At 40.2% G+C, this 12,040-nt stretch overlaps 1 protein-coding gene and 1 long non-coding RNA gene across 12 annotated transcripts in view; one reads left to right on the top strand and one right to left on the bottom strand.

Annotated features, from left to right (window-relative positions):
* The window catches only part of LOC128113754 (uncharacterized), a 67,679-nt gene that overhangs the window by 33,673 nt on the left and 21,966 nt on the right, over nt 1-12,040 (top strand). For 3 of the 7 annotated variants that reach the window (XR_008219627.1, XR_008219621.1, XR_008219622.1), the window contains exon 4: nt 10,343-10,399. The exons of the other annotated variants lie outside the window; for them this stretch is intronic. This is a non-coding gene — a long non-coding RNA (uncharacterized LOC128113754). The remainder of the gene's footprint in view (nt 1-10,342; nt 10,400-12,040) is intronic. 7 annotated transcript variants of the gene reach the window in all.
* Nucleotides 2,579-12,040, bottom strand: part of Mef2c (myocyte enhancer factor 2C) — a 148,023-nt gene continuing 138,561 nt past the window's right edge. For 3 of the 5 annotated variants that reach the window (XM_052743657.1, XM_052743658.1, XM_052743656.1), the window contains one exon: nt 2,579-7,354. In XM_052743657.1, the coding sequence (XP_052599617.1) occupies nt 7,033-7,354 (322 nt within the window). In that variant the 3' untranslated portion in view covers nt 2,579-7,032. The remainder of the gene's footprint in view (nt 7,355-12,040) is intronic. The other 2 variants (XM_052743660.1, XM_052743659.1) reach the window with 1 other exon arrangement.

Genomic DNA, 12,040 nt, shown 5'->3' on the forward strand with positions numbered 1-12,040 from the left:
CTTTTATTTTAGTTACCAAACCTTTTGAGTTTAGTTCATACTTGCTACCTGAAATTTGGTAATACCTGCCAGACAATCTCTTTCGGCCTCTCCTGCCTCCCACAACAGCTCCTCAAAAGGCTGTCTTTGTTATGCTGTTCCTCACAGCAAGCAAAATGCTCCCTACTCTATCTTCTTCCTCTGTGACCCCGGTACAGTCCTTGACACAGCTGTGTGTGCATTAGTTTCTTGGATCCTCTCTGACAGCAACAGATTCCGTTTCCATGTTGTCTGAGCGTTCATTCTTGACTTCTTCGCTGTTTATTTTCATCTCTGCAGATCTTCTCTCTGCCACTTCCTCCTCTAGGCCACCCCACTCATTCCTCTCATTCCTCAACAAGCTTACTTACAGGTGTGGCTTCACTATCTTCTCTGCTAGGAACAACCAAAACTATCTTCTGCATTAACTGATACCCTGAGTTTAGGCTTATATTTATAATAGTCTCATGGACATAAGTCAAAGTCAACATGCTGGACACTGAAGTAACTATTGTCTCACAAAGTGATAGCCTCTCTATTTGTGATAACCAGGATCTTAATAATTTAATATGTAAACTTTTAAGATTCTTAATGTAATGTTGCACCAACCAGTAACCTAACATTTTCTGAATTCTGACAACTCTTTTATAAATTAATCAACTGATTGTTTTTTTCTCTTTTAAGACATGGTCTTTCTATGTAGCCCTGGCTGGCCTGGAAATAAGCAAGTAGAGCAGGTTGGCCTCAAACTCACCAAACTCACAGTGATCCACCTGCCTCTGCTTCTTGGAGTGTTAGAATTTAGAGGCCCAGGCCTAACACCCATAGTTAACTGATTTTTTTTTTTTGGGGGGGAAACAAAGTTTCTCTGGGTAGTCCTGGCTATCCTAGAACTCATGTCCTGGAACTATGTAGACCAGGCTGACCTCAAGATCTGCCTGCCTCTGCCTCCCAAATGCTGGGATCAAAGGCATGTGCCACTACCACCCAGTGTTAATTGAGTCCTTCAACCCACAGGTATGATCGAATCAAGCCCTTAGCTAATCCTCCCCCTCTCCCTTCCATCTCTGTTTTTACTCATGGTTTCTCTTAATTGAAATAGAATGGGCTACAACTCCTGTGTGTCTGTATCCTGCTCTCCTTGCTGAGTGTCTGGGTATTTATTGCTTTGTAGGACACCTGGGGCTGGTATCATGACTGCAGAGCTCAGTGGAAAGTAAAAAAGTGAGGTTCCTTATTATAAAAGCAGGAAAACCACCGGGCGGTGGTGGCACACGCTTTTAATCCCAGCACTTGGGAGGCAGAGGCAGGTGAATCTCTGTGAGTTCAAGGCCAACCTGGTCTACAAAGTGAGTTCCAGGACAGGCTCCAAAAGCTACACAGAGAAACCCTGTCTTAAAACAACAACAACAACAAAAAGCACGAAAACTTATCTTTTGTTAAAGGTATTAATGCAAATCCTTTCTCTTTTTCCTGTGCATGTCTTTGGTTTGCACACATATTCTGCTGTCCCACTGTACTTGCCTGCAGAATACAAGCTCACAGATAACATTATTGTGTTCCACAGTGGTGAGGACAGAGCATTAGTGTCAACACAGGGCAGGGCCATGGGTCATGAAGTTGGCCTGCTTGATCTTCCTGAGCTTTTATTAATCCTGCCCACCTTTCAAAACGAAAGGGCAAGGCTTAGCTAGCTAACCAGATTTCAAAGTGTCTACACTCGGGGACTGTCCTCTGAAGATGGTCAAGGCATTCCTCTCTGAGGCTCCTCTGAAAACACTTTCCACGTCCCATTAGTCTGTAAGTTTCCTGGAAGCAGGGACTCCATCTTCTCGAATCCTGGAAGCTAGCACAGGAGTCACAGACAATTGTTGCTTAATAAATGTTTGCTGAAAATCAGTTAAAGAAAGTAGTGCTGATTTTGGAGCCTTGTGCAAAATTTCCACTGAGGTACTCTTTTTTCATTTTTCAGACAAAGAATCACTGTTAGTGCAAAAATCCAAACTGTCCAGTTGCCTGGCAGGGGCTCCTTTTTCTCCCTTTCAGTTGCTACACTGACTCATATTGATCTTTAAAGAACACTCATAGGAGAAATTATAATTGGATTATGCTAATTTATATAATCTGTAGTTTTAAGAATATGTGAATCCACTGCTTTACTCAAATATTTAGATATAAGCCTATGTTTCCAACTTTTTAACAAAGGTATTTTGATTTAAAAAGGAAGGTTTCTGAAAAACACTTTCTATACATTTTAGTTAAAACAATAATTTATTTCATGGTAATGCCTTTCATAAAGACCCTGGGAAATTCTGTCAACAGACAAGCAAAGATCTTCATGGAACTACTTTGAGAAAGAAGCTTCCACTTCCCACACTGGCTGAGTACTCCCTTATCTTCAGAACTGTTACCCAATTCACACCTTCCCACACATATCCATCTTTTCATATATTTTGAGCTGAAAACTGAGAAAGCTCATTTGTGCTTGGGGATAAGTTAAAAAAACACGATAAAGTGGAATAAATTTGAACAGCAAAAAGAACGCACCACGGACACTGCGTCACTAAGAAAGCCAGTAACTTTACTGAATTGTCTGCAAAATACAAATGATACCTTATTTCCAGCAGGAGAAACTTTGAAAATTTCCCACTTTAATTCACTACAGACAGCTGAATTTCAGTCCCTTGAGATACACAGATGTGGTTTAACTTAGGTATAACATCTTGTCATCTAGTGGCGACAAAGTCCAGCTTATGCCGCTGTGAGCCTCTGTTGGAATACTTGTTGCAAATGCTTGTATGCCCTCATTTACAAGCTATTTTTAATTACTCTCATTGAATGGAAACAAGTCCTCAGAAAAGGAAAAAGAAGAAAAATGATACAGCAAACCATCTGAAGCAATCCAAGTCCTCTGCCTACAGTGACCCGGGTCTGTTTGCTGCCAGAGTACACCACTGCATTCAAACACAACAGGATCCATCACTTAGCAAACCTCCTTGAATTAAACTGAGGTATGAATCAATTTGAGGTATGAACAGGGAAGGCGAAATGCAATACCCGATTATGGAAATAACCAAAATGGACAAATTTAATGCAGAAGCTATGTGGCTTGGATTGCTCCACATCTTTGGTTAAAACATAGTAAGAAAAGCCTTTAATTACATCTGTAGTCTGAAGCAGTCTAACAGACACCAGTATTCAAGCAATCTTCAAAAGATCTGTAGCGGCAGGAAATTAGCGCCACACAAGTGACGACACCGTAGCAGATGGTACAAATGAGAACAGATGAAGTATGCCATGCTAGGCAACAGCCTTTATTGAAGGTTCAAGTGGCTTCTTCAAATTTTTTTTTTTAAAGAAAGAAATACAAAGCATTTACTCTCTGGGGGGAAAAACAAGTGAAGGGATTGAGGGAGCAAAAAACGGTATCTCTAAGGTAAAGGGTAAGTATGCCAAAAAACAAACACAGAGAGGTGAGAGAGGGCAGACATGCTTTTAGAAAGTGTATTGGGATTTGTTTTGCAATTCTCACTTTAGTTAACCTTTAAATGATCTAAAGATGACAAGCATTTTCATATTCATCATTACAAAACGTGAAATTCCACCTTTGGGAAAAAATAAGCCATTTTACTAAAAAACACAATTTTAAAAAAGGTTGAAATAAACAGCCTCCACACATCAATGCGTACAGTATACAGGTTGTGCAGCTCACACAGACTGCAACACCATTACCAGTATTTGTTCAGCTTACTGTTACCAAAACTCTTTTAAAATAGGATTAGGTATAACAATACTTGCAGCCATGTGAAATAATGCCACTTACAGTTTTCCTACTTGCAATGATGAATGTTGTCTAAAATGCTACTACTCTAGGCCAGGTAATGTCAAATAATAATCCCTCAGAGCTCTGCCCCAGACCCCTGGATACGAAGGACTTTCTGTGATTAAAAACCATACTTGATTTGCAGATACAATAAGTGGTGAGTTACAGAAAAGGCAGAAGCATAAAGATAGACAGTGACTGTTCATAGAATGTGACTGGCCACAATGAAAATTGTGCTTCTCATTGAATCCTCTTTAAAAATTCTTAGATTACCCCTTCGCTATCTGCTACTGCTTTGAAATCAGTAGTGGGAAGGAGGTGACTGGCGTCCATTTTCAAGTGAGTCTGTTCTTCGGGAGTTTGTAAAAAACTATGGTCAGAACTGCTATAATAAATAGCGGAGGCCTCTGCTGGCACGTTAGCTTACTCTATCTTTAGCATTAGAAACTCACGTTTGCTTTGTTGCCGAGGCAAATGGCAGGTAAAAATTCAATATGGCTATTTCTTCATATTTTTATATGACCCTTTCCCACCCGCTGGCAAGATTCTATTGATACTGATAAACAAATGCATTTTTGAAATGACCAAGAACATTTGTGATATGCTTGCATATTTAATATATATTAAGTTATAAACATGAATCATCAGGATGGAATTAAGTCTAGAGTGAAGTAATGACTGATGCTTTTTTTCACTTCATGTGCATGTTTGTGTGCACACACAAACATTAGAACAGGTATATAGATAACCATATTTGTAGGGATGATTTCCTGTTTTTCCTCTGCATAAATACTAGTCTTCATGTTCCATGGATACCTTTAGTAGTGGGATATATATGAAATGATCAATGTCTTTATTTTGTTTTAAATATATAAAACATTACTACAAGGCAGGCTAGCATCCTATACGGATACAACCAAAGGTGCATCGTGGTCTAATTATGGATTGCAGATCAAGTTAAGAAAAATAGAGCCTCGTTAATAAGGTCTTTTGGCTTCTGCCACCCAGCGGCAGCCTTTTACAGTGAGAAACACATAGTAACTATGCAGGTAGAAGGAAATAAAAATAACTGGATGAACGTGTCCTACACACGACCGAGCAGAGCTGATATTACAATAGTCTTTGCTCTGCTTGTCAGTATTGATGACTGGAGATGAATCGACAGATCTTCACATTCCACGAGAAGGAAATAATTTCCTAGCCTGAAATATCACTTCAACACTATATATTGATTCTCTATGGCACTCACTTTTAAAGGGTCTGAAAATTAATCCCTTGCACACAAATATTAGACAAGAGTTAAATTATCTTGAAAATAAAAAAAAGGGACATAGAGAAGTTTTTTTAATGGGATTTCCTGAAATGGCTATTAAATCTCTTTACTGAAGGAAGAGTAGATGGCACACATGCTTTGTATAGAAGTGACATGGGGTCCTGCCACACCAGGTTGTCCAACAGTCCTACACTGCTGACGAGAGTGTCAGTTAGAATGGGTCAGTTAGAATCATGAGTGTGGATGACAAGTAGCTATCCCTTTAGCTGTTTCTCTTCTTTCTAGCACCCGGTCTTTCACACCTTTCCTCTACAGAAATCTGTAACTTATCCACCAAGTAAACTCACATCTCTTGTTCCTAGGGCCCAACTTGCAGGACATGTGACCCAACACAGCTTCTTACTCTGGGCATATTTCTAAGAAACATCAAATTCAAGGCTGAACATGAACTATGTAAATTTAGAATATGGGCAAGTTAGGATATGAACTTACTGAATTCCAAGATGCGTGGTGAAATGGAGAGATCTGAAAGGGGCCCTGCTTTTGATAAAATGCAAAAAAAAAAAAATAGTTTGAAAGAAACCAATTAGTATATACAATGGATGTCAGTTGACCCAGAAATTTGTTGACATTTTAAAAACAATTTAGGATGTTGCAATGTAATATGTTCTAACCCCACAGGTTATCCTTTTGACAGCTGACCTCGAACTTATAAAATGTATGCAGAGTAAAAGAAATCAGAAAGAAAATAGTTACTCAAATGTGCAACTGCACAAATATGCCCCCCTCCCGCTATTAAGAAAACAAAACTTCTGCCATTACCATAATATTATATATATTAGAAAGCTATACACAAGCATGTTAATTTCACAGATTTTTAAAAGATTCTTAATATTTTATATAATTAGAAATACACATTTCAAAAACAAAACTTCTACAAAGAGAAAACAGTTATCTTGGTTAGCAAAGCATGGAGTTCCTCATGGCTTAGGGTAGTGCTTTCTATACAAAAAGTCCTCTGTGGGTTTTTACAGGACTGTTTAAAATATTAGCGAAGCTATTGAGGGGAAAAAACACATTTTGGCTTAAGTAAACTACAAAAAGCCACAAATGCTTTGCAAACTCTTTCTTACCTTTTATATGAAAATAAGCAAAATGTAATGTACATATTTTTATATTTTTTATTTAATAAGAGATGCAGACCCAGATTTATTTATTTAATTAAATACGTTAGCTCTCAAACGCCACACTGTTTTTTTTTGTTTTGTTTTGTTTTTTTGTTTTTTTTGTTTTTGTTTTTGCTTTTGCTTTTTTTCTTTTCTTTTCTTTTAAAGTAGGTATGGTCCTCTTTGAATGGTTTCTGATCCTTTTGAATGAGTGCCATACGCCAATGATATACCTGCAGGTTTGTGAGCGTCCTCGGGATGGTAGGTGACCGGGCATGTTCCTAACATTTACCAATGGCCACCCCTTGCCGGGTCTGTCCAAACGTCTATACATTTTTCTATATGTTGCAATAACAGCTGCTCTCTTTCAGTAAAGATCTGCCGCTTTTGGCAAATGCTTCCTTTTGTCTATTTACATGTAAATAACGTTGACCCTGCAACATGACACTATCTATTGTAACATACATTTTGCAAAGGAGCACAACAGTGAAGAGAAGTTAGCCTTAAAATCTATTTTGTACAAGTGTTCTGTTGTACAACTCAAGTGCTAAGCTTATCTCAGCATTTCTGTTTATCTTTATACTGTATCACTGAGGCAATTTAAAAGTACTTTTACAAAACAGAGTACCTGACGGGTTTTTTTTTTTTTCCACACACGGCACATATAATGCATATCGACCCCCCTTCCCCATTAAGGTATAGCACACACACACACTGCAAGAAAAAAAAAAAACTATTAAGTAATAATGTGATCATGTCGCCCATCCTTCAGAGAGCCGCATGCGCTTGACTGAGGGACTTTCCCTTTCGTCCGGCGAAGGTCTGGTGAGTCCAATGGGGGAGTGGAATTCGTTCCGGTGATCCTCTCGGTCGCTCCCATCGTAGGAACTGCTGCAGCTGCTCAAGCTGTCAACAGGAGACCTCCCCGCCTCGTGGCGCGTGTGTTGTGGGTATCTCGAAGGGGTGGTGGTACGGTCTCTAGGAGGAGAAACAGGTTCTGACTTGATGTTGAGGCTTTGAGTAGAAGGCAGGGAGAGATTTGAACTCTGAGATAAATGAGTGCTAGTGCAAGCTCTGTAGGAGGAAAGGAAACCCAGTTACAGATGGAGGAGGCCTGCAGGCCCCAGGAACTCACATTACAAACATATCAGCTTAACGACGTGCATACACTCCAGGGCACGCCCAGAGTGAGAAGCGCAGTTCGGCACTGAGGGCTGTCGCTGCCTAGAGCAGTTGAGAAAGCCTCTGCCTAGTGGTTAACACTCTACTTAACTGGCCCAGGCCTCATGAATTCTCTGTCGCCCCTAAGAGACTGAAACCATATAGACTGCCTTTTCATAAAGGTTTAAGACATGATACAAGAGTCATTCTGTCTTCATGGAATTTTCTCTGTATGATTTCCAATCTTTCATTTTCTAAGCCCTGGGGGATGGTGCTTGGTTTTGAACCAGGCCCTCTTGGTTTACTAATGCCTGTGTTGTTTTGAAAAACTGATATTGATATAAGCTCTCTCTCCTTTCAATTAATATTCCCATACAAGTGGAGTTATACAGTACTAAGGGAAAGTGAACAGTTTGAATTTCAAATGAATAGAACATAACAGATGTTATAGAATAAATATATATCTCATGTAAAGCTTGGGAGGGCAAAGGAGGGGAAAAGGACTGAATATTATCTACAAAAAATTTAAATACTGTTTTAAAAACATCTCACTGAAACTGATGCCTAACTGGACTATCTTATCTTTTGCAGTTGTCTGGGATGAAAATCTTGTCTGTAGTCCTGATTCCTCTAACTTTACTCTGGCTAAGCAGTAGTAATGATGGAGTACTTAGGGCCGCTCCTTTTATTTATAACTAATATTATTTGGTGAATCTGTTGTTTCTTAAGGAATGGGAGTGTGCTATTACTATGATACTAATCCTTACTGATTTCCAAAGGGTGTTTCCTGAGAGACTTTAGACATGATATTCTGGAGAGAGAAGCATTAAGCCTTTAAGTAGAGCTTGGCAATCACTGACTTGGATCAGGGCAAACTGTGGTCACCTTGCATCAACTTTAAGATGTCTGTGTTCTTGTTCCTGCCTTCTGATTGCATTGACATCCACAGTCAGAGCCAAGGTGACCCAACTACACTGTCGAGAGAGTACAGCAGTCGCTTTAACTGAGGGGTATTCACAGAAAATAATTATCTGCACAGACACACGGATTTTAAACAAAAGAAAGGAAGCCTACCTATTCATGTATGTAAGCATACTGCTTCCTAATGGGGAGAAATAGATGTGTCTTTCTGAGCAGGGAAACAATGTGAGTATATTTCAGAGAAAACTGGAATAACTCAGGGCTGGCCTTTCGGGAGATGTGGTATGGGTTTAGGATGCACAGAGATATAAAATTAGTTAGAAACGAGTTTATCATTGAGTAATGTTTTATACAAAAGCACCACCTACTGGCAAGGAATTACTTTCCTCTTATTAATAGATGAGCTAACATGGAGGACAACATAAAGAGAATTCTCTGCTGCTTTAATCAGCCCTTCTTTCTTTGGCCCTCCGACCACTCAGACCAAGATCCCAATCCCAGTGCACATGGTTTTCAATCTCAGTTTATTCATGGAACTATTTATCTGAAGCTTGTTATTTTAGTTTGTATTAATTCTCTAATTTTCTAAGACTTTTAATTAAATCATCTTTAAATCAAGAATATATTGAGATGGGGGCAGGAAAACACCTGTATTTCAAAGGCTCCATAATGGTTGACAATTTTATACTGGTTCAAAGTTACTTAATGATTCATTTTGATGTTTGAGGAAATCCTCTTTTGATTTCTGGAAGAAAGAGTTTTCCTGGCTCTGGGTAAGAAAAACCATTTCACTAATGTTTAATTAAATGCTTCTGCTATGGATCATACAAGTGCTTAATAATGAATGTCAATTAGGAGCCTGGAAATGACACATCAATAAATACTTTTCCTCATTCTTTGACATTTAACCTGCATTTCTCTAAACATAGCAGAACGGGAAATTTCTAAAAACTTGGTGAGTTGGGTCGTATGGGTAACTTATCCACATAAATTAAATTCAAAGTAGTATGAGCAAAATGATGTTTCTTTAATGTCATCTGAAAGATGAACTACCCTTTTATTTGCCTCAGTTCCCAATATCAATGGCCACGTAGAAGTTTAGCTGCATCTTGTTCCTCACAAAAGACGGAACAGCTTTTGGTGATTCTTTTCTCTAACTGGAACCACTTATCTGGTGGTGGGATTTCCTTTGCCACTAAATGTATGCACAAGCTTGTTCTGAGCTGTGTAGTTGTGGGGACTGACTCTACAGGAAAGGGATATAAATGGTCTCTTAGTCTCCGCTTCATTTCCCTGGAGCACAGGACACAACATGGAGCGGCTAATCTCTGCCGTCAAAGGAGGGCTTTCTCCACAAGAAATAACAGCATTCACATCATTCAGCTGTACATATGCTAGTCTGTTCTTGAGAACAAAATACAGCCATAGACAATTGTGAGATGCTACAGGTGTGAGTGGGTGAGAAAGGGTATGAATCATAATGTAAATATATGATATGCGGGATATCTGATACACGACCCCCCAAAGGAGTTTCAACCCACAGGTTGAGAACCGTTGTTCTAAGGAATTAAGGCAGGAGGAGGGGCGGGGAGGGATCAGGTGTGTAGGGTACCTTTTCAGGTCCTCTTTGCTAGCTCCAATCCACTACACAGGGGTTTTAAGCTGAGAAAACTACTCTTCCTCCAAATCATTCAGAAATAAAATATGGATAGTTTTATGTAAGTTCCTCTTACTCTATCACCTCGAGAAAATTAGGTTTCCCTACTACATTTACCTTTTTTCCCCTCTGTGAAATAGAGTCTCATTTGGTATGCCAGGCTGGCCTCAAACTTTTAATCCTCGTGTCTTGGTCTCCTAGATGCTGGAATCATTGTGCCCGTCAGGCTCATCTGAGCCTGATTTTTTTTTAAAGATTCCTTTTATTTTTATTTATGTGTGTATGTGTATGTCTCTGTGTGAGTCTGTGCATGTGTGTTGCAGGTTCCTGCGGAGTGGGGCAAGAAGAGGACATTGGATTTTCTGGAGCTAGCCTTACAGGTAGTTGTGAACACCTGACTTGAGTGTCCTGGGTCTTCTGCATGACCAGCCACACTTTGAGCTGCTAAGCCATCATCTCTCCAGTCTCTGAGCCTCACCTTTTCTTGCCCCTGGAGGCTGGGTTTCACTCTGTAACTCTGACTGACCTGGAACTTACTATATAGAGCAGAATAAGACTGGAACCACACACAGCCCATGGAGCCTAACTTTTAAAAGTAATCTCTGTCTGACTAATCTTTCTCTCTCCCTCTTTCGGCATGTATTGAGTACTCTCATCAACAAAGAGAGTGGGCAGACTTACAGAAAACAGGTTGTCATTTTCTAGCCAGCAATCAAAAGAGGGCCTAAAGGTCAAGGGCTGTGTCTCTAAAATGGTGAGTCCCTTCACCAGGAATGTCTCTTCCTACATACCATTAGTGTATGCTTCTTGTCTAACTTTGTTATACAAAATAGACACCACATAGTGTCTCAAGCCTGGCCTTGCAGACGCTGCTGGAAGGGACCAAGTGGACACCTTTGTTTTCATGGACAAATAGGAAGAGTTCTATTATATGTCATTATTTTGAGAGAATTCCAGTAGTCGTTTTAGAATTCTGGAAGTCGACTTTGGTAGAGCTAAAAATCTATCCCATTCTGTGCTTAAAATACAGTATCTACCTAAAAAAAAAAAAAAAAAAGAGCTCTAAGCACAAATCTGTGAGACCCTTTGACTTGGAAAACATACGGATCCTTTTACCTGATTCATTCTCTAAGGCAAGGGGTTCTCAACCTCCCTAATGCTGCAACTCTTTAATACGGTTCTTCATGTTGTGGTGACCCCAGTCATAACATTCTTTCATTGCTACTTCAAAATGGTAATTTTGCTATGGGTATGAATCATGATGTAAATAGATGATATGCGGGATATCTGATACACGACCCCCCAAAGGAGTTTCAACCCACAGGTTGAGAACCGTTGTTGTAAGGAATTAAGGCAGTCCATATACTTAATTTTACATACAAGTTATAAGTTGGGGATGAGGTAGCTTATCTGAAGATACCTTATAAACAGCTGCTGTGAGAGAGGAGGAGGGAGGTGGTATAGGGGACAGAGGAGGAGGAGGTGGTGTAGGGGACAGAGGAGGAGGAGGTGGTATAGGGGACAGAGGAGGAGGAGGTGGTATAGGGGACAGAGGAGGAGGAGGTGGTGTAGGGGACAGAGGAGGAGGAGGTGGGATAGGGGACAGAGGAGGAGGAGGTGGTATAGGGGACAGAGGAGGAGGACGTGGTATAGGGGACAGAGGAGGAGGAGGTGGTATAGGGGACAGAGGAGGAGGGAGGTGGTATAGGGGACAGAGGAGGAGGGAGGTGGTGTAGGTGACAGAGGAGGAGGAGGTGGTATAGGGGACAGAGGAGGAGGAGGTGGTATAGGGGACAGAGGAGGAGGAGGTGGTATAGGGGACAGAGGAGGAGGGAGGGGCAGGTGCTGGTGCTGACTGTGGAGCTGTATAGGCTTGTTCAGTCTATCAATGTGAGAGGTCTGGGAATGACTAAGTACAACTGCAGTTCATAGACTAAATTCAAATATTTTGCACAAGAAGATTTGGTTTTGAAAGAAAAAGGGGGATCCTTGGCTGATGGAACTCGGTTTTCCTTTATTCT

Source organism: Peromyscus californicus, unplaced genomic scaffold (genome assembly GCF_007827085.1).
Source record: "Peromyscus californicus insignis strain IS unplaced genomic scaffold, ASM782708v3 Scaffold_18__1_contigs__length_77618521, whole genome shotgun sequence".
NCBI classification, from domain to species: Eukaryota; Metazoa; Chordata; class Mammalia; order Rodentia; family Cricetidae; genus Peromyscus; species Peromyscus californicus.